Here is a 26,901-nt window from a genome sequence, read left to right as displayed (position 1 = left end):
CCTTGATGTATAGAAGGTCTCGGAAGATCTCGTTGATCATTCGTTGAAATACAGCCGGGGCATTACAAAGGCCGAAGGACATTACCAGGTACTTGTAATGCCCATCTCTGGAATTAAAGGCTGTTTTCCAGATGTCTTCAGGGCATATGTGTACTGTTGTAGGCTCCGCGTAGATCTAGTTTAGTAAAGATGAAGGCTCCCTGAAGTCGATCATATAACTCAGAGATCAAATGCAGAGGATACTTGTCCTTACTAGTGATGGCATTTAAGACGCGATAGTCAATACACAGCCTTAAGGATCTGTCTTTCTTTGTAACAAAGAAAAATCCCGTTCCAGTGGGAGAAGTCAATGGTCAAATGAACCCTTTAGCCAGGATCTCTCAGATATATTCTGTCATAGCTTGGGTCCCTGGTTGTGACAGAGGATAGGTCCGCCCTCGAGGAGGTGTGGTTCCAGGCAACAGCTCGATAGGGAATCAAACCTCCGAAGAGGCTGAAGAATCGCACGGTACCGGGGGGGGGGGAAACGGGGGGCCACCAGTGATCTCTCCGCAGCGTCAGCCCCGGTGCTGCCCCGACTCCTCCTCTTCCAGGGACGACCGCCCTCATCACCCTAACGCACGCGAAAAGGGACTTTTTGAGGGCAAAAGCTATTGAAAATGACCCCCTTAGTCACCTCTTCCACTGTTCCTTTCTGCAGATCATGAATGAATGAGCTAAATAGCACAGGTTTCAGCACAGACCTCTGGGACACTCTACTAACAACCTTTCTCCATTTGGAAACTGACCATTTAGTCCTACCCTCTATTTCCTCTTTTTTTTATCCAGTTACCAACCCACACTGCCTAGTATCTCATGATTTCCCAATTTCTTAAGGAATCTCTCATGAGGGAAAACAAAATAGAAAACTGACTTTCTGCCAGAAACTAAGACAAAGTCAACCGGTGTTAGCCATGTCATTTATGAACTGCTTGGCTTCTGTAACTGAATCAAAGGATCTCCAGGCTCCCTTATGTTCTATGCAGAGCCTTGTCGGGTACTGCAAATTAAAGCACATCATCTTGTTAAATAACTCTGTGCATAGTGGTGAAAACGCTTTCCGCTTTTGGGAGATCACTGCAGAATAATCTTGGAAAATCAGGATCCTATTTCCCTCACAAGTGAGCATTGAACATTTTCTGTAAGCTTGTAAAATTGCTATTTTACGGGTAAAATTTAAAATCTTGGCAATTGTCACCCTGGGCCTGGTCTGCTCGATCGGGTTCCGAGCCTGTGTGCTCTTTCCACCATACTGCGACCTTCTAACTCCCCTAGGCCCAGGGACATCAATAGGACATTGCACGTTGTTTCGCTCAGATTGCTTCGTCCTATTGAGAGTTATTACAGGATATTCAGGGCCTCTTTCGAGTGAATCTCCCTGTATCACAAGGGTTTCTGTGTTTCAATGTAATTGTTTATTAAAGGCAATGTTTCCTCTTTTTAGAACCAATTCTAATGCTCATGAAGAGCAAAAGTTTTTTATGTCCTCTTCCCTCTCTTTCTCTTCAACATCTCTCTGTTTCAACAACAACAAAAAAGCTTACTATGTGTCTTATTCCACTGATGATGTCATCTAAAGAAAGCTTGTTCCTCTGAAGTCCCAGCATACCCAAAAAATAATATTTCTGACCTCTCTCAACACACTTCTGGATGTATTCACACTCAGAACCTATTTTTGGCTTCTCTATAAACAACTAAAATAGCCCCCAAAATCTTAGGGACAATAGTTGCTTTACTCCTTTGGCGTTCTTCTCCCAGGATTTTACATCGTGGTGGGGTTTTTTCTTTGCAGGTAGGAGGCTTCCCTTGCTTATCCCTGCTTTCAGGGATAAGAACTGCAATAGGACCCATGGTGTTTCCTATAGGGCTGCCTTTTTGGTGTGATACCTCTCCTTTTGGCCCAATTTTATTAGCCGTCACTACGTTCCCACCTGCATTTACCACCCCCACTAGCCTCCGGATCCAATGAGCTGCTGCCCCAGAGGTGCACCGGACACAGCGACAGTGGGCTGGATGAAGGATCTCAGCGGGACCCATGTTTCACACCAAAGTTGTTGAAAGTTTACAAGTAACCACTTCTGCCTCTTCTGTATGGATCATCACAGAACAAAGATGCAAGCAAAATACTCTGCCCTTGGAGTAAAGGACAGTTTAGAAAAACACACATCTGCAGTGAGAAAATGAGTAAAGCACAGAGGGGCAGATTTTAAAAGGCCCGCGCGCGCCGGCGCACCTATTTTGCATAGGCCGCCGGCGCGTGTAAAGCCCCGGGACGCGCGTAAGTCCCGGGGCTTTCGAAAAGGGGAGGGAGGGGGCGTGTCCGGGGGCATTCCCGAAACGACGCAGCGTTTCGGGGGCGTGCCACGGAGTTTCGGGGGGCGGGCCCGGGGGCGTGGCGCCAACGCGGGGGCGTGGCGCCAACCCGGGGGCATGGCGCTGGCCCGGGGGCGTGGTCGAGGCCTCCGGACCAGCCCCCGGGACCGGAGGACGGAGCGGGGCTGCCGGCCAACGCGCGCAAAGTTACGCCTGCTTTCAGCAGGCGTAACTTTGCCGACAAAGGTGGTGGGGGGGGTTTAGATAGGGCCGGGGGGGTGGGTTAATTAGGGGAAGGGAGGGGAAGGTGGGGGGAGGGCGAAGAAAAGTTCCCTCCGAGGCCGCTCCGATTTCGGAGCGGCCTCGGAGGGAACAGGCAGGCCGCGCTGGGCTCGGCGTGCGCAGGTTGCAAAAATGTGCACCCCCTTGCGTGCGCCGACCCCGGATTTTATAAGATACACGCGGCTACGCGCGTATGTTATAAAATTCAGCATACTTTTGTTCGCGCCTGGTGCGCGAACAAAAGTACGCAATCGCGTAGTTTTTAAAGATCTACCCCAATGAGTTTAAATCTAAATAAGACCAACACTTTTCATCACCTTTTCTGGAGAAAACACTGTCATGGCAATGGCATGGAATTTTTTTGTCTTTGTGTGGGTATTAGTTTTCTCAGGTGCTCATGCCTGCTTGTGGACATCGTGTGTTTCTCTGTCATCCCAAACCAATGCTTAGTGACCAAGCCATGAACTGCACAATGCTGATGAACCATATTGGCTATTTCCCCCTCCTTCCTGCCAGGAAGATGAGCGGACGTTCTAGACAGGATCCTTTCCACAAGTGTGCAAATCCCCCTGCCCTGAAGGCTATAAGCTCTGACACACTGCTGGGCTGACTAAGTCTTCTAGTTAAAGCAACACTTAAGCTGCAATATCATAGTAAAGTTTGTTATTGGCTTTTAACCATCTCATGGACAGGAATTGCTTCTACAAGAGGGGGCATTTTGTTTGGTGTTTTTTTCTTCCCCTATCCCCTGCTTTTAAATTTCTAGAAATCCAGTTTCTTGTGGTTTTCCATTGGGTTCCTGCTACCACCGTACCCTCCCAACAAACAATGAAGGGGTAGACTCCATCAAATCAGACACTCATACGCTTTGGGAAATGAATGTATTTATTTCTTCATATGAACATTATGACATATAACTATAGACACAGGAAGAACCTTTTGTCAACCATCGTTTTGCTAGCTGAAACAGAGTACAATACTTTACACTTGCTTTTTAATACACAGCTCTCTCGGTTGGAAGCAAACTGCAAGGATGTTGTAGTACTGATATATTACAGCTACTTACATCTTTTAAGAACAGAAAATGGCAAAAAATAAGTTATTTAAATATTGAATTCATGTACAGAAAGTGCAACATTGTCAGTTGTTACATAATTTGTGTTTTTTTTTCTCCAAGAGTGTCAATTAAGGATGTAAGTGTGTTGGAGCTAACGTGGTGATAAGATGATGTTCAGTAAACAGCTTGGATCAACTCTTCAATAACATTTTCTAGTCTTGAAAGAGCACAGGGCATGACATTTGGAATTTAGCCATGGTTTAGGTATTTAAGCTATTTTGTAAGATGCAGCAGCAGGCATCTCCAGGGCAGTGAGTGATTAAGATGGGTTCAATAGCCAGGGGGGGAAAGTCTACAATCCCACTCCTTAAGTACTAGAGACAGGACAAAGATGTTATACAAGGTAATAATATTGTTATTGCAAGCTGACAATTTACAAAAATTGCCACACATATAGATTAAAATTGAGGCTTACAGCACACAGAGTCCTCAAAAGTGAAAGAGTTCTGCAATCATTTCCCACAGGCAGCTTCATTACTTTTTCAGGGAGCTGCCCACAGATTTCCACAGACGTTGGTGACATCTTTGATACTGTTGCCATATAATGGAAAAATAGTGACCCTTATGGGAGGAGTGGGAGTGTGTAGTGTCTGACAAAAGGTAATATTTCTCCAGAGTCTGAGAATTGCTCAAGGAGGATGGTAAATTTTCTTCTACCAAATACACACAGATTTTTTGTTTCTAGCTTTCAGCTTGCAAACTAGAGGAAACCATAGTGGGATGACGTTGCAGTGCTGACTGGAACAGGAACTCTGGCCCTGTTTGAACATGTTAGCTCATGCTGCTTGTTGGGTTCAGAGCCCTTATCCATGGGGGCCAGTTGCTACTGTCGTAGGGGCATTGTACTGGCCTGAGAGTGGCATGGAGGAAGTGGCTCTCCAGCCCTTGGGCCACGGATCCCCTACAGCCTGCCTGCGTATGTCAGATCAAAGATGCAGGGAAAGGCAATACCTCCCATTGACACACAAAAACCTCAAATAGTGATTAGAGCATTTATTTATGGTAATATGCACAGTCATGTTTTTTAAAGGTTAGACTTTTTAAGTATTGACTTAGTCCATTAATCTTTACAGACTTCAAATGATGGAAATTTAGGTTTGTTGTTTTAAATAGAACAAAGAAGTGTGTGATTCAAAAGGAAATTAAGAAAAAAAGATGCACCAGAGGAGTAAAAAGAAATGCTCCTAAGGCTCTTTAAACTGTAGTCTCTGTACTGATAAAGACTGGGGCAAGAGGATATTGGGCACTGAATTTAAAAAAATGAGAGTATCAAGTTTCAGTATAAAAAGGGTTCTTTTTTTTTTTTTTTTTTAATGAATGAAATGCATTATTATTTTGCAATTAAAATATAAGCTGTTGGTTAATTAGCAGTTTCAGGAGTGCCCAAGCAGACAACTTATCCAACCTGTAAAGTGCTGGAGCTGGTTCATGGACGTTGTCATCGTTTTGTCTCTCTGCTCACATTCCAAGATTTTAGTAAGCAATTAAATAGCAGTGGCTGTCTCAATGATCCTATTGGCCCCTTCCTGATGTTTTTTTGTTTGGTTTTTTTTTTTACCTTCCCATAATACAGTTTAAAAGTATAAGCAGTTCCAGACAGGAAGGCAAAGGGCATTTTAAATCAAGAACCCACCCTGGAAATTGCAGCACCACTATGCTGAAAATGCAGGCCTGCTGACTTTGGGGCCGATGGAGAAAGGTGCATGCAGAGAAACACGCCTTGTAGCCTGCATTTTGTGTGCTCTTTTTCTATGGGCAAAACTTAATCCTGATGCAGGAAGGAGTTTTGTGTGCAGAAAATGCGCGTACCTCATGGAGAGCAATACTCAGCACGCTTGCATGGAAGTCCCATGCAGATGAGGGCATCAAGGTATTTCTTCCCGGGACAGAAAGACTGCAGCGGGCCAGAGTACCTTCTTTAGCGCTGGAAATTTAACACCTGGGTCAAGGCTGGAATTAAGTTTCCAGCGCTATAGGGGAAGAAAAAAAATTGTCCAAGCCGGTATGTGGCAGTAGCCGGCCACATCGGTACTTATCTGGCGCAGTCACCGCTACATAGCTGAATAAGTACTTTATAAGTACTGATTTCTCCGACTATCTGGCGGCTGCTGCTTGCCGCCACATAGCCGGATCAGTTGGTATTTATCTAATTATGTGGTGGCGGCGGCTGCCGCCACTTGTAGAAACAGCTCCCCCTCCCTTTGCCGAACGCACATTTTACAGTTTGTATGCGTTTTTATCTCCCGATGCATTAGTGTATCATAGCTTATTGCTTTGGGGGGGTTTCAAAAAAATGTACCTGAGTGGTAAAAATGTGCATTGGAAACCAGCACATGTTTTTTTTTAACGCTCAGTTTATTGCATAGGTCCCTCGGTGTCCTTATGAACACATCCAGGTACCCTGCGCTGTGTGTGTTGTCTGCAGTTGAGGTCCTGGGGTTTAGTGGGGGGGAGGAGGTGAATGGCATTACAGTAGTAGTTTTCCTGTCTTCAATCTTACAATATTGCATTGAATTCCAATTGCAAATAATCTGAGTTTGTTGAAGTAAAGCTGTCTGCTCTGTTCATACCAACAAATGTTTTTATAAACCCCTTTCCCCCCGACAGGATTTTAATTGTCGTTTGCCAGTCACAGCTCCTTGGAAATGTGTGCTGGAAGGAACAGGAGATCCGCTTGCTCCCTTTCATTCATTTAATAAACTGGTTACTCACCGGTGTACAAAAGTACTCCTGGTCACTTGCCCACAAACTGGTGTGATGTTGTCCTGCGTGCTTTTTATATGATGCGCTGTTACGTGAAACGTCCGTGCAGTGATTACACAACTGTCAAATTCTCCCCTGGGTTGCCAGCCTGTGACAAAATTATGTGTGATTGATTTTTCCAATCACAGGGACCCCCTGTGTGTAAGTTCAGTAGTCAACTCACAATATGCCCTATGTGTTCATAACAGAAATTGTGCTATACCACCCAGTTACAGCTGAGTGAACTGAGACACTGGGATATGACGCCACTTACCCAAAGGCAACCCTTAGAGACCATGGCAGGGCCAGGATGTGTTAACCACTAGCCCACATGTTCCATTAACAGGCGCTATGGAAAAGGCTACATATAAAAATATTATTTGACTGCTACCTCATTCACACCTACGCTTTCTTTAAAAGATTATCAAATCACCCTAGTACGTGGAGGCTGTGAGTATGGATGCTGCAAAGCTCACTTTTTTTGGGACGGACGTCTTTCATGCCTATTTAACAGGCGGCCCTTGTGTCTGGCAAGGTATGAGTTGCCTGGTTGGATGAAAAGTAATTAAAAAAAAAAAAAAAAGTAGTAGGAAGGTAAAGCAGTTTATCAGTTTTTCCCCTTGGCTGCTGGATGCATCCATCTTGTGACCAGCAGCAGGAGTGGCGTTTGCTCTGCTGCTATTCTACTGCAGGGGAGTGGATCAAAAGAACTCACCCCACTGCTTAGGGGCTCTGAAATCATGAGCCAAGATCCCTGGCAGCCAGAGTGTGCCATTTCCAACATTTTTCTTTTATTTTAATGTGCCTGTAACTTCCATTTCCTCATGTACATGTGGAGGTTTTTATGAGAGATCACTACAGGTTGTCCTGTATATTTAAATGTTGAATTTGTGTACTGCAAAATTGTTGATGTATGTCTTGATTGCCCACCACTTCGGTGACATTGACTGATTCCGAGAGGAGGCATTTAAATTAAATTAAATTTGTTCAGTTCTTTTATTATTTTTTTTTTGTAATTAGCATTGACCAAAGGCTATCTGTTTCAAGGACATAAAAGTTGTCCTGTGAGTGACTGAAAACAGTGTGCCGTAGTTCATCCCTACATTGCAAGGCTCCTACTTTTCAGGAGAATGTTTGTTTCGTGTTTGATTTGGTTTTGCTGTCACTAATCTGTACTTTCAAAGTCAATGTTTCCCACTGATGTGGTCAATGTAGCATGGAAGCACTACAGTAGTGCATAAGGCAGAGATGGGAAATACTGTTCCTTGGGTCTTTGAGAATACCCCCAATAAGCAACTCCATCTGTGGAGGTTGGTTTGTTGTTTTTGGACAAATGTATGCAGATTCTTCCAAATAATTTTTGTGAGTATCCTGAAAAGCAGATCTATTTGTAGCACCCAAGGACCAGAGTTGCCCATCCTGGTGTATGGATGGCAGTGTAAAACAGTAAAAAGAAAAAAGTATATAACATGGAAGACAAACACATTTTCAAAAGTACAAGGCAAAGATATATCTTTTGCAAAGTTTAGTAACAACAACAAACGCAAGCCACAGTGAGCTAGAAGTTAGCTTGACATCCAGAACTCAGGGATCAGTCCTGTGCTGAAAAGCAAGCAGAACATATTACAGCAAGACATCTGCAGTGCCACTTTTGAGGGGAATGGTCCTAAGTCAGTTGCAGGTGTCCGGCAGTATGATCCGAGACTTACAAGTATGGTAGACGGACGCTGGTAAGATAACATATCACAAAAGCTTAGTTTAAGGCAAAAGAGCTGATTGCTACAATGCATCTATTGGTGGTTTGTTTTCTTTTTAGATCTTACTCTTCAAAAAGAGATTGCAAGCGTAGTTTGGTTAGTTGTCTTGCAGCCACAGACATGATCTGTGCTAAAACCCTAAATTCCAGTCTGTTATTTATTTTACCTACTTTTATCTACAGCCTTTGTGGCCTCCATAAAGTTTACACCAAAGCAATGGAGGAACATGCATAAAAGTCATCAGCACTGGATTTATTCCCTCCCCAAGAAGCAGGCCTGCAAAACAAATGCTTACACCTTCCTGTTGGATTTTACGCTCTTGAAAAATTATACTACTACGTTTTTACTTTTTCTTTTGTAAGAGCTGAATGGAATCCCGTGTTCTCTGTATTATCTCGTGTTTTTTTGCCTTCTCTCCTGCTGTATAGAACTGGAAGAACTCTTCTAGTCCTTTGTAACATGCACTTGCCTCTTGCTGGAATCTCTGGTGCCTTAACCCCTTTGTCTGCAGAAAGATAAAAGATTCTGCAACTGGAAGCAGGTCTCAATAAGTATCTAGTCTGGCAGTCTAAACAGCCTCTGGGTTTGGGGTCTGAACAAGTCTTGCTGCTGCTGCTATCAACTTGTTTCTATGTCTCTCCTCCTTGATTCCAGCTTCCTGCAGTCGAATCTGTGACAGGAAAGAGGCTTTGCTCAGCGTGTTGATTCCAGCCTCTGTGAGAGGGGTGATGTACATTGGCAGTCCGATAGAAACCAGCCAGTCAGAGACAGTGGTGATGCATCCAGGGGACACAGGTTTTCTACAGATTTCAGTCAGTCCTCCACTTGGAATCTAGATATAAATCCAAATGTTAAATATTAGTAACTGCCTACTGAAGAAAACTCCAAGGATAAGAAAGCAGCTTATCAGTTTTCCAGCCTCAACAGAAGTTAGCTTCATTCTCTAGTGCTATGTACACAAAGGAATTTGTCTAATTTAGGATCTTGTGAAGGGTTTTTTTCTCTTTCTACATCAATTAGGCCCTTAAATCCTATAGTGGTACTTTATATATGGAACATTCCATGTCAAGTGGACCAATTTAGAAAATCATCCATGCTCGACCTCCTTCAAACAATACAATTTTGTGTGGATGTTCACTAGGACCTCAAACAAAACTATGCAAAATTTTTCAGCTAGATCTCTATTGGTTCAAGAGCTAGAAGCAGCTGAATGAAGATCACTTTTCGAGTACTGTGCTCTGTGCAACACAAAACGGTCACTTTGTCCGAGCACTGCAGAAAAACCAACCGTTGTTAGGGGCCTGAAAATTTGTGGATTATTACAACCTCTGGTGCTAAGTTCATGTGAAAAGTTTGGAACTTAACATGAATTTGGCACCCTTTTTAAAGGCCAGCAAACTATGTGAAAAATTTTACAAAAGAAATTTAAGGCCTGCTTTGACTCCTCATTGCTCCTGATGTATACTTCGATTCAGGCCATAACTGGATCAGTAGTCATGGCCCATGATGTACATCTAGGATTTGCACTAGGAGGCTTTGCAGCCAATTGGAAGCAAAGAACTAGTTACATAAAGACATGATGTCACCTTTTTATGCAAAGTTTTGCCATTTTTTGGGTGCAAATATTTCTACTGTGTAGTTTTTACATTTTTTCTTTCTAATGTCATTAGAAAGAACATCTTTTTTGCTACAAAAGTCACCCTGTTTCGTTTTGGACTCAGCCTTGCTTTTTTCAGAATTACAGTCCCAAAGACAAGCATCATTTGCATGTGTGAATGTTCTATGTTAAAAAGAGCAATTTTTGGCACCCAACTGTGAAACATGCAAATGAACTAGAGATGTGAAATTTTACAATGCAGCCCAGTTTACTTTTATCTTTTGACACATAAATTAGTCATCAAAGTCAGTGCAAAACTTTGTATGCTGATTAGTTACTTTGCATTGGTTAGTGGTGGCTGAGCCACTGCCAATTCAGCAAAATTGACAATCCCATAGCCTAGGAACCACTCCAGACAGCCAGACAAGGTACTAGCCACAGGTTTCCAAGCTTTTATTTAAGTACAAAACAAGAAAAGGCAAGACAAGAATTGCTTAAAACTACAGATTTCACAAAAAATCACTTAGTGATTTTTCCTGTCTTGCACATGCTTTTGAATGCCCCATCAACGTGTGACAAAGTGGCTTGTGAATAAATGTACTGCCTGCCTAATGAAGTTGTTATGGCTGCATCAAGGGTAGCAATAATGTGCTCTTCTGGAACCCAACAGGTGTCTCTATGGGGCAGCCAGTAAACTGACCTGGCAGGACCTTGGGGGATGCAAGACATTGACCAAGACCTCACGTTCCTCAATTGAGACTTCTCATATATGGCTAATCCACCAGGATTTATCATAGATACAAGCTAAATACTGATCAGGTTGGAAGCTGGATACTTGAAGGGCATGAAAATATTCACGTAAATGTTCTAGAGCATTTGCAATGAATGAGGTGATCTCATTCAAAATTTTGCTAATGCAAATTTTAGTTGCCCCAATGGGCTTAAATTGATGATTTTCCCTTGTGGCAGCAACTGTATGACCTTTGCTAAACTTCTCATCCTGAACAGATCTGATTGCTTCAATGTCCTCATTTGGCACAAAGAAAAATTTGATACCAGTGACACAAAGAGCACAATGGTGTCACAGGCAGAGCATGTTCCCAAAATCTCTGCGACTGCTAACATGACATTACCATAGTTCCTTGTGAAGGTGATACTTTTGCATGTTCAGCATTGTATGCAGTAAATAACACAGCACAATAAAATGTCCATTTTAAGGGGTCATTTATAAAAATATGATGAAGCAAGATGTATCATAAGCTACAAGCATGGTAAGCACAACAAGCTTCGCCGCACTGTAGAATTTCACATCTTCATTTGTGTGTTACACAGCAGGGCGCCAAAGATGCCTCTTTTTAACACAGAGCCCAAGCATGCAAATGATGCATATCATTGGGGCCTTAATTCTGACCAAAGCAAGTTCGGGTCCAAAATGGAACAGGGTGACTTTTGTAGAAAAAAAGATGCTTTTTCAAATGACATTAAAAAAAAAGAATTAAAAACTACACAGTAGAGATATTTGCACTGGAAAATTGGAAAACATTGCTTAAATAAGTGATGTTGTGTCTTTATGTAATTTTATATATTTGCATCCAGTTGTCTGTAAAGCCTCTTAGAGCAAATCTTATATGTAATTACCATGGGCCGTGACAACTGGTACAGTCAGGGCCTGAATCAAAGTATCGGTCAGGAGCAACAAGGAGTCAAAGCAGGTTTTATATTTCTTTTGTAACATTTTTCACATACTTTGCTGACCCATAAAAAGGGAGGCAAGCTCACGTTATGTTCCAAACTTTGCATAGGAACTTAGCACTAGCGGTTGTACTAATCCTCAAAATTTCAGGCCCCTGAAAGGTGTTGTTGGGCTGCAGTACCTGGACAAAATGGACATTTTCGTTTGCGCGAAGCATAGTACTCAGAGGTGACCTCCACACAACTGCCTCTAGCTTTCCAAGCAATGGAGATCCAGGTGAAAGTGCAGTTGCTTACCTGTAACAGGTGTTCTCCTAGGACAGCAGGATGTTAGTCCTCACATGTGGTGACATCATCAGATGGAGCCCAGTACGGAAAACTTTGATTGGCAGACTGAGCATGCCCAGCCTGCTGCTATCCGTGCGTCCACGCGAGGTCCCCCTTCAGTCTCATATCAGCAAAAATACGAATGAGAAAAATAACACAATAAATCGAAGGCAAACCCAATATCATGGGGAGGTGGGCGGGATTCCTGAGGACTAACATCCTGCTGTCCTAGGAGAACACCAGATACAGGTAAGCATCTGCGCTTTCTCCTAGGACAAGCAGGATGGTAGTCTTCACATGTGGGTGATTACAGAGCTCCAGACTGCCTCCTGTGATCAGAGGGACCCACAGTGGCCAAACAAGGTGCCAACGGGCACAACACAACTGTGGCGCTGTGGGAAACAGGGTCAGTCTGGCCCCACAGAGAGCACGATGAGAACAGTTGGGTTCAGGACTGGAAAAGAATGCGGAGGACGGACTGGGCAAAAGCACTGTCCTGTTCAGACAGTAGTGCACCGCGAACGTGTGGAGAAAACTCCAGGTGGCAGCTCTGCAGATTTCAGCAATGGCGACTACATACAGATGGGCCACTGACGTCGCCATAGCCCATACAGAGTGAGCTTTCACCCTGCCAGCCAGCTGAAGGCCTGTTTGCTCATAGCAGAAGGCAATGCAATCCACTAGCCAGTTGGATAGGATCTGCTTCCCCACTGTTGTTCCCAGCCTGCTGATGTCAAAAGACACAAAAGGGCTGGGAGGACTGTCTGTGGTTCGCTGTATGGTCCAAGTAGAAAGCGAGCACCAGCTTGCAGTCCAGGGTGTGGAGGGCACGTTCACCCGGGTGGGAATGAGGCCGGCGGAAGGATAATTGGCTGGTTGATGTGGAAAGCAGTCACCATCTTTGGCAGAAATTTTGGGTGTGTGTGCAGCACCACACAATCATGGAAGAATTTCGTGAAGGGAGCATATGTGACCAGGGCCTGGATCTCACTGACTGCAAGCGGAACATAACTGATCGCCACCAGGAACATAACTTTCCAGGTGAGGAAATTCAGGTGACAGGATTTGAGAGGCTCGGATGCTGCATGAGCCTCATCAGGACAATGTTGAGATCCCACGGGGTTGACGGCAGGTGAAGCAGGGGCTTCAGTTAAACCAGGCCCCGCATGAAACGCCCGACCAGTGGCTGGATTGAACTGGGTGCCCCAGCGACTCCCTGGTGGTAGGCGCTGCGGGCGCTGAGGTGTACTCGGACCAAGCTGGTCTGGAGGCCAGACTCGGACAGGTGCCACAGATAATCCAGCAAGTGGGGGAGTGGGCAGGAGAAAGGATCCAGTCCATGGCCCCCACACCAGGTGGAGAAACGCTTCCATTTTAAGCTGTAAGATTTTCGAGTGGAAGGTTTCCGGGATTCAATCAAGACCCTGGAGACCCCGTCCGAGAACTGCAGGAGGTGGAGGATCATGTGCTCAACATTCATGCTGTGAGGGCCAGGGCCCGGAGGTTCGGGTGGTGTAAGGTGCCCTGGTTCTGCGATAGGAGGTCAGGAGCCATCCCCAGCAGAACTGGTGCGCTCATGGACAGGTCCTGGAGCAGAGGAAACCACACCTGCCTTGGCCAGGAGGGTGCCACCAGGATCATGGTCCTCTGGCCTCCTGCAGCTTCATCAGAGTCCTTCAGAGAAGTGGAACTGGGGGGTACACGTACATGAGACCTTGTCCCCCAGTGAAGGGAGAACATGTTGCAGGCCGGACGGTCCTTCCCCGGAATCAAGGAGCAGAAAATGCTCACCTTGTTATTGTGGGGAGAGGTGAACAGGTCCATGTCTGGCATGCCCCAGAGACGTAATAGGCTGGCTGCTACTGCTGGGTTCAAGGACCACGCGTGTGGCTGGAAGGACCAGCTGAGGCGGTCTGCCAATGTGTTTAGGTGGCCTGGCAGGTATGTGGTCTGCAGATAGATACCTTTGGAGAGGGCCCAGTCCCAGACCTGCAATGCCTCCTGGCAGAGGGGAAAGGCCTCCCTGCTTGTTGATGTAGAACATCGCCATCTGGTTGTCCGTGCTGATGAGGATGACCTTGGAGGACAGCCTGTCCTGGAATGCCCACAGGGCATACCGGATCACCCGTAACTCCAGAAAGTTTATCTGGCAATGGGATTCGGCCACAGTCCAAAGGCCCTGTGCAGGCCGTCCGTGTAGGCCCCCAACCCCTGAGGCGAGGTGTCAGTGGTGAGGGTCACCTGGGTTAGAGTAGGCAGGAATGGGAGTTCTATTTCCAGATTAGATAGAGTTTCCCACCAGGCTAGGGAAAGATGGAGAGGGTCTGTGACTGTCACTGGTACTTCCAGTTCCTGGGACTCCTGCCACCATTGACACTGCAGGGCCCACTGCAGGTCCCTCATGCAGAGGTGGGCCAAGGAAGTCACAAGGACCGAAGCCGCAATATGGCCCAGCATATTGTTGCGAACGAGGGTAGCCAACAAAGAGAGAGCGACCGCTCGATCCCTGGGCAGAAAGCTTTCGCTCGTGCCATATCCAACCTGGCACTGATAAAGTCCAGCCGTGGAGATGGATTGAGATGTGATTTGGGGAAGTTGATAACGAATCCCAGAATCTTTAAGGTGTTGACAGTTAAAGTTAGAGCAATCATGGCCCCAGAGTGTGAGTCGCTCCAGATTAGCCAGTCATCCAGGTATGGAAAGATGTGGACCGAGCAGCGCCTGAGGTAGGCAGCCACCACTGTCAAGCATTTCGTGAAGACACATGGGGCTAATGCCAGCCCAAAGGGCAGCACTTTGTATTGAAAATGTGCAGTCCCCACCAGAAAATGGAGGTACTTCCTGTGGCTAGGGAGAATTGCAATATAGCCGAAAGCCTCCTTCAAGTCGAGGGAGCAGAGTCAGTCTCCTCTTCGGAGGAGTGGAATCAGTGTGCTCAGAGAAAGCATCTCAAATTTTTCTCTTACGAGAAAATGGTTTAATGCCCGGAGGTCAAGAATGGGGCACAAGCTGCCGTTCCTCTTTGGAATGAGGAAGTACCTCGAGTAGAAGCCATGCCCCCACTGTACATGGGGAACCGGTTCTAGAAGGGTGGAAAGTTCTATTTGGAGGACGACCTGATGGGTGGACGAATCCCACAATGGACATGGGGGAGCGGTCTCTGAGCCTGCTGAAGTTCAGGCGGTAGTCCTGGAGGACAATGGAGAGGACCCAATGGTCCGAAGTGATCGCTTTCCAGTGGTGGGCGAAACAAAGGAGCCTGCCACCGACTGGGGGATCAGCTGCCATGGGAACCTGCGTCTGGCTCGTGCTCCCTCACCGCCAGTCAAAAGCCGGTGGACGAGGCCTGTTGGGGGGCTGGTTGGGCCCTCGGTACCTGCTGCTGTTGGCCGTGGCCCCTGGGACTGGACCGAGGTGGCTGGGTACGGGTAACTGAAGGGAAAGTATTTCCTTGGCTGGTAGAAGAGCTTGTGAGAGTCCAGCCTGGAAGACATCCTGGTGGAGGAAGGGCCTTCAGAGGGGCTGGTGGAGAGTTGCTGAAGAGTATCATGCTGATCCTTCAGTTGCACCATGACCTCTTTCACCTTGTCCCCAAAAAGGTTCTCTCCTGTGCAGGGGAGGTCCACAAGCCTGTCCTGCACCTCTGGTTGTATAGCTGGTAGGCCACAATACGGGCCACCAGCATAGCCCCCCTGGAACATCTTTCTCCCAATGCCATCGAGCTCCCTGTGCTCGTGCCCCAGAGGGGCGGACGCATGTGTCTAGGAGCGTCTGGCCTTTTTGAGTGTGGACTCCACCACCTCAGACTGGTAGGGTAAGTGCCTCCGTTCAAAGCTCACTGCCTGTTGAACAAGATAAGTCACATCAGCTTTCCTATTCACCGGGGCCACCGACACTGGGTGTTCTCACATACCGAGGAGGAGCTCTTTAAAGAAGTCGTGGACCAGCACCGCCATGACCTCTTTTGCAGCACTGATGAACTGGAGGATTTCCAGCATCTTATGACGGGAGTCCTCCTCCGACAGGAGCTGGAAGGGAATGGCTTCTGCCATTGCCCTCACAAAGTTGGCATAAGACAGGTCCTTGGGTGGGGAACAACGCTGTTACTCCAGAGGGGGTCGTCAGAGAACTTGGACGATGCATCCGAGGAACCCCACGGGTCATAGGGGCCCTCCTCCTCACTAGGGTCCGGACGTCAAGGGCAGGGACCAGGATGAGCACCAGGCCTGGGCCCCAAAGGCACAGAAGGCCGAGGAGGCACAGACAGCATCGATGGGTTCTCGGGCATCGAGGGTGGCATCAGCCATGGTACACCGGGGGAACCGGCAGCAGCGACCTGGGGAACCGCGGGCATGGGTGCCTGGTCTCCGCGGCCTCATCTTCCTCAGATGACATAGGAATCATGATTGCTCCGGTGGAGGGCATTGGTGGCCGAGAGTTATCAGGGGCCTTTTGGGCACCGGTTGGTTGGTAGGGCGCCAAGAAGGATGTCCAGACACTCTAGCAGGGGTGCGAGCATGGAAGGCGGAGGCTCGGGCTCCGATATGGTGGCCGGTGGCGCCGGCAGCTCGACGCTCTGAAGTGCTTTGAGCACCGCCGATTGCATCCTGTGGTCCAACTCCTGCTGGAAATCCTGTGTGGTGAGGACTGATGGAAGGGGATGAGGCGTCACCGGCACAGCCTCGAAGGAATCATGAGGGAGCACGGCGCCCTGCACAGTTGCCGGTGGGGAACGTCTTGGGCTTCTGGGGCACTGGAGGATAGAACCTCCGGGGGCCGGTGCCGTTTTGATAGTGGCTCGGCGGCTACTGATGCCGTTCTGAAAACAGAACTGTGTTGGGACGGAGACTGGTGTGGATGCTTCCTGGGTTTCCAGTACTTGGGCCCAGTCTTTCCCCAGCGCCAAGGACAATGACAACCCGAAGCTTAGGGGGAGGGCAGAGTCCACTGAGGAGCGATCTACCTCTCCGTGATCCTTAGGGGTACTGGAGAGCAGGACTGCCAGGGAAAGAGATGGGGACGGTTCGCCATAGTCCTTAGGTGTGGAGGATACTGAAGCCGAAGTGGAGGGTTTTGGAGAGCCAAAAAAAATCTCCCTTTTGTCCAGGTGAGCACGACGCCCATTGGAGCTCATTTGATCACACAAATGAATTCTTGGACAAGTGCAAGGCCCCCAGGCAGAGGATAAATACCTCATGCGGATCCGTGACGGATATGGTCCTCGGGCACTGTTGAAAACCCGATGACGCCATTGAAAAAGAGGCCGGCGCGCAGTTGATGACCAACAGGGACCCAGAAGTGGGAGTTGGGAATCAACTGTGAATTATGAAGGCAAAAGCCAAGGGTATCTACCGGGAACCGAATGCGAAGGGGGACCCAATGCAGAAAGAAAAAACCCTGAAGAATGCAAAAAACGCTTCAAGGGTTTGGAGCTCCACAACCGCGAGACTACTGCACGGGGGAAAAGAAGAGATGAAAGGGAGACCTCACGTGGACGCGCGGATAGCAGCAGGCTGGGCATGCTCAGTCTGCCAAAGTTTCTAGAAACTTTGACAAAAGTTTTCCGTGGTGGGTTCCATCTGATGATGTCATTCACATGTGAGGACTACCATCCTGCTTGTCCTAGGAGAAAAATTTAGTCTGGTTTTCTTTGAAACCCTAGAGAACATCCATGCAAAATTTTCTTTGATTTGGAAGAGGTTGAACGTGGACCCCTGGTCCACGTGATATGGAATGACCAATTAAGGATAAAATTGCTGGTTCTGAAATTGTAATCTCTGTAACGCTTCCAATGTCAGACAGTATTTCTACAAAAATGAGCTATTGTGTTTTAAATGAACAACGTAAAGGCTGTAAGTGGCTACAGCACTGCTGATCAAATGATTCATTTGGTAAAAGGAATACATTTAAGTTGAACACTCTGCCTAGCTAACCTGAGGATTTGTTTCTAATGTCATCTAAATTCTAGAGCAATGGTTCCCAACCTTTTTTTTGTGTCATGGCACACCCTGTATTGGGCTCACTTCATTATGGCATACCATCACCTTCCCTATTCCCTATTTCCCTGGCATCATCATTCTCTCTTTCTTCTCCTCCCCAACCCCTGGCGTCATCACCTTCCCTTCACTCTTCCCCTCCCCCCCCCCACACATCACCACCTTTTCTCTTCCCCTTCCCCCATCTCCCACCCCTCACATCATTGCCATCTTTTCCCCTCTCCCTTCATTCCACTACAGTTCTCATTGTCTCGCCACACCCATGGATTCATCACCTTCTCTTCCCTTCCCCCCTCCCACCACTGGTATCATCACCTTCTCTTCACTCTTTCCTCCTGCATCATTACCTTTACTTCCCTTTTTTCTCCCTTCTATCCCCTACATCATCAACTTCCTTTTTCTCTCCCCTCACCCCCTGGTATTATCATCTCCCCAACTTCTTTCATCATCACCTTCTCCTTCCCTCTCTCTCCTTACTTCCCCCCCCCCCCCCCCACCAACATAATTTTCCCCTCCCTCCACCTCCATCACCTCCCTACTCTCTCCCTCCACCTCCATCATCTTCCTACTCTCTCCCTCCACCCTGACATCATTTCTATCACCTTCCCTTTCCTCTCCCCCAACACCCCCAGCTTCCTAGCAAATTTGGCTGCCCCTTCCAGCAGCACTTCCCTGGTGATGTTTCTTTCTCCTCTGCCTGGGTTTCCCTCTGCAATGAGAACTGCATGGGGGCCAGCAGGACTTGTGAGTCTACAGGGCCCCATGCAGTTTCAATTGTAGAAGGAAGTCAGGAGAGGGGAAAGCTGAAGCAGCAGCAGATAAGCGCTGCTCTCTGACTCCCCCTGCTGGTGGAAGGATATCCTGCAGGTCAGCAGGGGAATGAGAAACTGAAGACTGCCGTAGCTCACCAGAGATACAGCTACAGCACACCGGTTGGGAAATGCTGTTCTAGAGAACAATTATTATATGTCAGGAATCAGAAGAACATGATTGCAAAACTGGCTCAGACCGAAGCGCCATCTAATCCGGTATCCTGTCGCCAATAATGGCAAGCAGCGGGTGCGCAGAGGAGGCGTGCAAGAAAGAGGGGAATGGGCAGCATTGTTCATCCATAGTTACCCCCTTCCAGTTTCTGGTTTAGGGATGCATTGCATGCTGGGTGGTATCCCTGCCTTAGATCGATCAAAGGGTATTTAACAGATCGGCAAACCAGCACCATATGGTGAGCTTCCTCAGTTGTTTCACTCGGATTTGGTCCAGATTTCCATCCGTGTCCTTTAAGGTAGCCATGTATACATACATACATACATATAGCCACATGCCTATAGATGAGACATGTGGCTAGTTTATAACCTATGTCTTCAGTACCACACTGATATTATTTCACTTATAAAATGGATTCAGTAAATTAAATAATAAGATATTTTGTGAAAAGACGTCACCTAAAAAAGGACTTTCTTTTTTTTTTTTAACAATTGTTTGACACACTGTAAAAGCATCATCCTTTTTCCCCACTGTGGGGGCAGGATTGTTTTGTGCAAGTTCCCAGAATCTTCATGCAAGTTTCAAGTAGAGGAAAAGGAAGTGCTTGCAGAGAGGGCACTCACCGCCATACGGTGCTGCTTCCTCAGTTGTTTCACCCGGATTTGGTCCAGATTTCCAGCTGTGTCCTTTTCAGGCTGATTCAGGTCTTCGGCATATCTCTGAACCAAAGCCTCGGGAATCCCACAACGCCCGTGCTTCACAAGTCCCCACCGAGCCACAGAAAGAAAGGGAGAAGCCAAGAAACAAAGATCAGTCAGCTGTCCGAGGGAGGGGCATACCCAAACCGAATGGAACAAATTAGGAAAGGGACTCTGGGCCCTGGTAATTTGTTCTCCTCAGTCTGTGGTAAACCTGAGCCTGGGCTTTTCAGAAATGAGAACCAAGATCCACAAAGCCTTCCTTCTGTCCAAGCTTAACGGGAGGAGGATTTAGCAGCGTTCATGGGACTCCCTTTCTTTTTGAAGGGGAACGGAGGCCCTAGCAAGCAGCTTTGTTTTTGTTTGCTTGTAAAGGTTTTATTGGGGAAATAATTTCACCTCGGTTTGTCGAGAGAAAATACTAACCAACAGTATACAATTAGATTAAATCAGAAGTGTGGGCACTTTTAAGGGTTTACGCGCATCTTTCTCTGAAATTCTTCCATTGGTTTCAAAGATCAGGGAGGAAATGCTAACTTTCTAACAGGCTGATACAGTACAGTGCGCTCCAGCGGAGCTCACTGTTGACCCGTGATTGGACGCACGTTTTCGACGCGCTAGCTTTACCCCTTATTCAGTAAGGGGTAATAGTGAGTCAAAAACGTGCATCCAACCCCCCGAACCTAATAGCGCCCGAAACATGCAAATGCATGTTGATAGCCCTATTAGGTATTCCCGCACGATACAGTAAGTAAAGTGTGCAGCCAAGCCGCACATTTTACTTTAAGAAATTAGCGCCTACCCAAAGGTAGGCATTCATTTCTGCCGGCACCGGGGAAGTGCACAGAAAAGCAGTAAAAACTGCTTTTCTGTTCACCCTCCGACTTAATATCATGGCGATATTAAGTCGGAGACCCCCAAAGTTAAAAAAAGTTAAAAATTAAAAAAAAAAAAAAAATTGAAATGGGCCCGCGGCTTGAAAACCGGACACTCAATTTTGCCAGTGTCCGGTTTCCGAACCCATGGCTGTCAGCGGGCTCGAGAACAGACGCCGGCAAAATTGAGCGTCGGCTGTCAAACCCGCTAACAGCCGCCGCTCCTGTCCAAAAAGAGGCGCTAGGGACGCGCTAGTGTCCCTAGCGCCTATTTTTGCCGCGGGCCCTAATTTAAATAAATTAATTTAGTGAAACGCACGCACAGGAGAGTGGCCTGTGCGCACGCTGAGAGAGCAGGCATTCGCCCACTCTCCCACGACTTTTACTGTATCGGCCCGCTAGTCTGGTACTTTTCTACTTTAAGAGAGTGATTTTCTATGGGACAGAAAGCCGGCAAGTATTTTTTTACCACTAATTTTCAAAGCAAAAGTACGTGCATACTTTCGCTTTGAAAATTAGTTGTCAGGTCTCGAACTGACTCCCTGGCACAAAGTTACACCTGCTGTTGGCAGGGCATAACTTCTGCAAGTGCATTTATATGCATCAATCCAAACTCTGCCCCAGAAAAGCCTCTTTTTTGTGCACCTAAAGGTAGGTTTGAACTGATTTATATGCATACTTTTGTGTGCAAAGACTAATACATTTTCTAACAAGCTCTTTATGCATATAAAATGCTTCAAAAATGACCCCCCTATGGATATAACTTGTTTTGGAGCTTTTGGAGAGGAGTGTGGTTGCCCTTCTGCACAGTCTTGCTTGCTTATATAGATTGGTTAAAGCTTCTGTCCCATTAACAATTAGAGAAATGATCTATAAGTCCAGTTGTTGAGACTGCAGCTATCTGTAAACCACCTGATTTAGTTCCTTCCCCCTTAACTAGTTTATGACACATTATATTTGATGATACTCAAAATCTTCAATTTAACCCACTTTAATCCTCCTTACTCATAGCCTTCCATAGTTTCTTATTTGTTTCTTGTTGCATGGTTTGTCTGTCTGTCTTGACTAGATTGTAGAGTCGAAAGAGCAGGGACTGTTCATTATGCATTTCTGCATAGTGCTGCAGACATCTAGAATGCACTATACAGATTAGTATATAATAATAATAATCAGAAGACAAATAACATCAAGGCTTTGTTTGCTTACGTCTAACATTCAGAATACATATGATTTGGCATTGTGGAGCATATAAATGCACTCCCAGAAATACCAAAATTTTGGAACACTTACCAATTTTTTCCTAGGGTTGCCAACTGGCTCCAGACCTGCATGGACTTACAGTCTTGCGTTTGCTAGGGAATTCCGAATAAATCCCAGCATGCAATGGGTAAAACTAGGACTGGAACAACCAGTCCGGAAAATCTGAAGCCAGTTGGCAACCCTACTCTTTCCTTATCCTTCTTCCACACTGGCGCCTCTTGGCTCTTTAAGTATACTCCTAGTCTTTCTCTCTTAGGTTCCTCCTTATTAGTTGTTGGTAGAATGTGGAACACCTAGAACAGCATTTCTCAATCACCAGTCTATGGATCAAAACCGATCCCTGGCAGCATGTTCCCTGGTCCATGGTACGACTGTGGTTGGAGGAGGTTTGAGGAGGAAGCAAGACCCCCCCCCCCCCCCTGCACCTGCACACGCTGCAGTGCTCCCTGCCCCACAGTCAGCAGAGACTTTTCCAAAAGTCGACCCCCATCCCCGCCTACTCTGTTTTTCCGGTTGAGACTGGTCCTGAGGCCCCTATATCTAGGAGGGGAGCAGCTGCAGCTGAATGCTTGCAAGCTGGCCTGAGACTGAGTCTGCTCCACCTCCCATGCAGATAGGGCAAGGCTTGAGAGAGGAGCAGACTCTGACCCAGTTTCATGCTGGCTTGTTAAAATTCAGCTGCAGCGGGGTAGGGGTATTAATTGTAGGAATGTTGCTGGCTAGCAGCAGGGAGGGAGAGAAGAAGGGATTTCTTCTCCTTTTTTAATACCGAGCTGGTGACTGATCAACTAATGGCTGACTGTGGGGGAGAGGAAAGAGAGAGGGAGGGAATTTTTTTTCAGTGATCAACTGATAGTTGGCTGGGATAGAGAGGAAGGTTATTTGTTTTTACTTTCTAAGGTCGGTACTGATTGCTGCCTGGGAGAAAGAAAGAGATCGAGGTATTTTTTAAAAATAAAAAACAACTTTTTTATAAAACAATTTTCTTAAACCGGCTATCTATCTTCTTAAAATGACACAGACCAGCGCCAGGGCTGACTCCTAAGATTAAAGACCGGATGGGGGCAGGGAGCGCGTCCTTCTCCTCAGTACTCTAATTTTCTAGGGGCTTCCATCCCCCCACCCCTCCACTCATCAGTGCTGCAACCAGTCTATCAGGCCGATACAGTACAGTGCGCTCCGACGGCATTTAGCCGGCATTTGGATGCGTGTTTTCGACGCGCTAGCTTTACCCCTTATTCAGTGAGGGGTAATAGCGCGTCCAAAATGCGCTTCCAACCCCCCCAAACCTAATAGCGCCCGCAACATGCAAGTGCATGTTGATGGCCCTATTAGGTATTCCCGCACAATTCAGTAAGTAAAATGTGCAGCCAAGCCGCGCATTTTACTTTCAGAAATTAGCGCCTACCCAAAGGTAGGTGCTAGTTTCTGCCAGCACCGGGAAAGTGCACAGAAAAGCAGTAAAAACTGCTTTTCTGTGCACCCTCCGACTTAATATCATGGCGATATTAAGTCGGAGGTCCCGAAAGTTTAACAAAGTAAAAAAAAAAAAAAAATTTGAAATAGGCCCGTGGATCGTGGGTTGAAAACCGGACGCTCAATTTTGCCGGCGTCCGATTTCCGAACCTGTGGCTGTCAGCGGGCTCGAGAACCAACGCCAGCAAAATTGAGCGTCAGCTGTCAAACCCCTTGACAGCCGCCGCTCCTGTCCGAAAAGAGGCGCTAGGGACGCGCTAGTGTCCCTAGCGCCTCTTTTTACCGCTGGGCCTAATTTAAATAAATTTATTTACTGTATCGCGCGCACAGGAGAGTGGGCGTTCGCCTGCTCTCCCGCGTTTTTTACTCTATCGGCCCGTATGTGATTTAAGGGAGGTGTCTAATCAGAACCTGGCATGCAAACCTTGAGAAACATTGATCTATTCTAGAATATCTATCACCCTCCATTCATTTTTGGGGAATCTTTTTGGGTGTTCTTGCGATCAATCTCATCCTCTTGGAAAAGTAGTAGTTGTATTATTTAGTCGGGCTATTGAGGATCTTTTCATACAAAGCACTGTTGGATAACATATCATACCAGTTTTTTGGAAAAGGTCTTTCTCAACCAATTTCCACTTTCTCAAAAGTCATCCCTTAAACTCAGTGCAACACACTGCAGGAAGCAGGGGTTTAATCTTTCTTTACATGTTAAGTTGCCTACATGCTATCAGGGAGAGATCGGTCAGTCCTACAGCAGCATTGGAAGTCATTCTTTAGAAGATTGTATGCCAGGGCTTCTGAAATGTGTCCTGGTGACCCTCTAGCCAGTTGGGGGCTCCAGAATATCCACAATGAATATACAGAAGGTATATTTGCATATGCTGGCGACTCTGTATAAGTAAATGTATTCATTATATATACCCTGGAAACCTGAATGACTGGGGGGATTCCCAACACAGGTTTGGGAAGCCCTGTTCTATGCAGAGTGTTCCTTCCCTAGCTCAATGGAAGCCAAGATTTCCCTCATAAAAAAATCATATAGCAATGTTTTCTATTTTTAGGTGAGAAATACTCAGGTCAGGAATGGATTAGTCACCCCCACCCTCCTTCAAAATCCCTTCAGCTTTGCAATGCAATTTAAAAAGTTTTATGAATAGTAGGTAGGTTTTGTTTTTTAAGCAGAAATTTGGACAGAAAGCCACTAGCAAGACAGGGGTTAAGCTTAACTTCCTGCCACCACTACCCGCCTGTCAAGAGCGGCAACCAACCCTAGGGAAACATGACTGCACTGGATCCTGTGCCCGGCAGCAGACTTCTCACATTTTGTAGAACAGCATGTGTAAAAATGATTCCTCCCCCTTTAAACACTGTGAATGACTTGTCAGCAGAAAGGGGTGTGCAAGGAACAAAACTGCAGGGTCTGTAATTGACGGTGGTCTTCACCATACTGTTCTATTTATTTGTCCCCTATTCTTTACTTACTTGGTTGCCTCGCTTTTCACTTTTTTTTTTGGTCCGGGGAGGGTGGAATTGGGCAATTATGAGCCTGTCCAGGTAGCATACATATCCTGATATTCACAGGGAACCTCCCCACCTGTACTTTGCTGCCACCCCATTCTTTTTCCCTGTGGCTAAAAGTAGTTTTAGTTGGAATGGGGGGGGGGGGGGGGGGGAAGAGAAGGTGGGAAGGGGATAAATTTTGAGCCTGAAACTGAACATAAGTATATAAGAAATTGCCATGCTGGGTCAGACCAAGGTCCATCAAGCCCAGCATCCTGTTTCCAACAGAGGCCAAACCAGGCCACAAGAACCTGGCAATTACCCAAACACTAAGAAGATCCCATGCTACTGATGCAATTAATAGCAGTGGCTATTCCCTAAGTAAACTTGATTAATAACAGTTAATGGACTTCTCCTCCAAGAACTTATCCAAACCTTTTTAAAACCCAGCTACACTAACTGCACTAACCACATCCTCTGGCAACAAATTCCAGAGCTTTATTGTGCGTATGAGTATTTTATTAAGCCACAGGCCATCTAACCCAGCGGCAGCTCAATAGACAATTTAGAGAGACTGTGAAAAGATCAGCTTAAATAAAACAGCAAAACAGAAAAATGAGATGCTGGAGGGCAAACCAGGAAGCAGCAAGCAAGTTGCTAGTTTGACCAATCAAGCTAATAATGCTGCTTTAAAAGAACGCGCCTGGTTTGATAAGGGAAGTCATGACTTTCCTACCTTATCCGAGTAGGGCTCCTCTGTGAGATCGATCCCTTCGGATTGTAGCTTGTTTTCTATTAGCATTTCTGGATCCATCCCTCTGGTGCACGAGACCTTCTTTGCAGAGACTGGGCCCAGTTTTACCATGTGCTGAGCAGCTCCCGGAGCCTCAGTGTGCTCAGAAAGCCGTGGGAGCTGAGTGCTCAAAACCTGCTCTGGAGATGGGCTGCAGGTGAGCACCAAGTGACAGTCACTGGGGCTCACTGGGCTAGTTGTTTTCACTGGCAGGCAGGGGGCTTCCGAACTGGAAAGGGTACCACTCGAGGCCAGAGGTGGGTGATGCAGGCCATTCAGAAGGCGTGCTCTGCTCTTTTTGGCAGGGACCGGTGGTGGCTGAGAAGACATTTTTGGCTGCATTCTTGCTGCAGTTGTGCATCTCTGCTCCACATCCCCAGGTCCTGGCATCTTCCCGGCACTCCTGGGATCCTGGCTGTTCTTTTCATGGCTTTCCACGGCTGTCCTCCTGGTGCTTTGCACAACTGAAGCCTCACAGTTCTTGGTCAGGCACAAGGTATTAGTCTCCACTGCTGAGCAGTCCAATTCCTGAATGCCTATGGCAGTAGCCACGGTGCTTTGCCCAGGACGAGCCTCTTCTGTAGCACAGCTGCTCACAGGGGCCGTAGTCTTTGTCCCATCTTGGCACAGGACGCACAGTGTCTTGCCAAGGTCCTGCCTCTCAGCATTGGATTCCCTCTGGAGATCATCCAAGGAATGAGACCGGGGCCAGGTCTCCATGGGCTGAGGGCTGTCCAGCGTCTCGCAGCTCCGGCAGACCACCACCGGCAGGCTTCTGCGGCTCTTTTTCAACCCCAGCATGGTGACAGGCTTGAGGTAGATCTTTGGAAAGGGGTGTTTGGCTAACCTCTGCTTCTCTGCCTGCTGCAGGACCTCCACTGACTGGGTCAGGGGCAGCGTGGGATAATTTGTCGGCTGATCTCCGTTGAGGTTGTGCTCTGCAGATGACTTTTTAGGCAAGGAACATGTTTTTCGAGTCTTGCCTGGAATACAAGTATAAAAATATATATATATAGTTTTCAATAGATGGAGCAGAACATAATATGTTATCCATGCTAGTCATGTTCAATATTATAGCAGCTTAGAAAATGGAAAGGCTTCTAAGGACCTTATACTGCATATTTTTCCTTCAGTGCCCATTTTACTTGGTGCCAGGATCCCCCCAGGATGCTTTAAAACAATCACAGGCATTAACCGGTTGAAGAAAAGCTTCTATTTGTGTGCAAAGTCACTGGGAATGTGGAAGATTCATCATTTTTTGTATAACCCAGCACAAGCTACTTCACAAGGATTCAGAGCCATTTCCCCATAGAGCTTACAACAAGGGGTAGGAAGGTGAAGAAATGTCTATCACTGTATTAGATTACCAAGCTACTGGATGCTAAACCTAGACCAACCATTTCAATTTACCTCCGTTAATCCAATTTTCACTTTTGGACATTGAAAAATAAGA

General features: G+C 46.7%; 1 protein-coding gene across 6 annotated transcripts in view; it reads right to left on the bottom strand.

Annotated features, from left to right (window-relative positions):
* Positions 1-4,990: 4,990 nt before the first annotated feature.
* SASH1 (SAM and SH3 domain containing 1) overlaps positions 4,991-26,901 on the bottom strand; it is a 590,251-nt gene continuing 568,340 nt past the window's right edge. For all 6 annotated transcript variants that reach the window (XM_029594048.1, XM_029594049.1, XM_029594045.1 and 3 more), the window contains 3 exons: positions 25,392-26,431; positions 19,470-19,601; positions 4,991-9,082 (listed from right to left, as the gene is read on the bottom strand). In XM_029594048.1, the coding sequence (XP_029449908.1) occupies positions 8,819-9,082; positions 19,470-19,601; positions 25,392-26,431 (1,436 nt within the window). In that variant the 3' untranslated portion in view covers positions 4,991-8,818. The remainder of the gene's footprint in view (positions 9,083-19,469; positions 19,602-25,391; positions 26,432-26,901) is intronic.

This window comes from Rhinatrema bivittatum, chromosome 3, assembly GCF_901001135.1.
Source record: "Rhinatrema bivittatum chromosome 3, aRhiBiv1.1, whole genome shotgun sequence".
Classification (NCBI taxonomy): domain Eukaryota; kingdom Metazoa; phylum Chordata; class Amphibia; order Gymnophiona; family Rhinatrematidae; genus Rhinatrema; species Rhinatrema bivittatum.
This window is presented reverse-complemented; position numbering and strand designations above follow the sequence as displayed.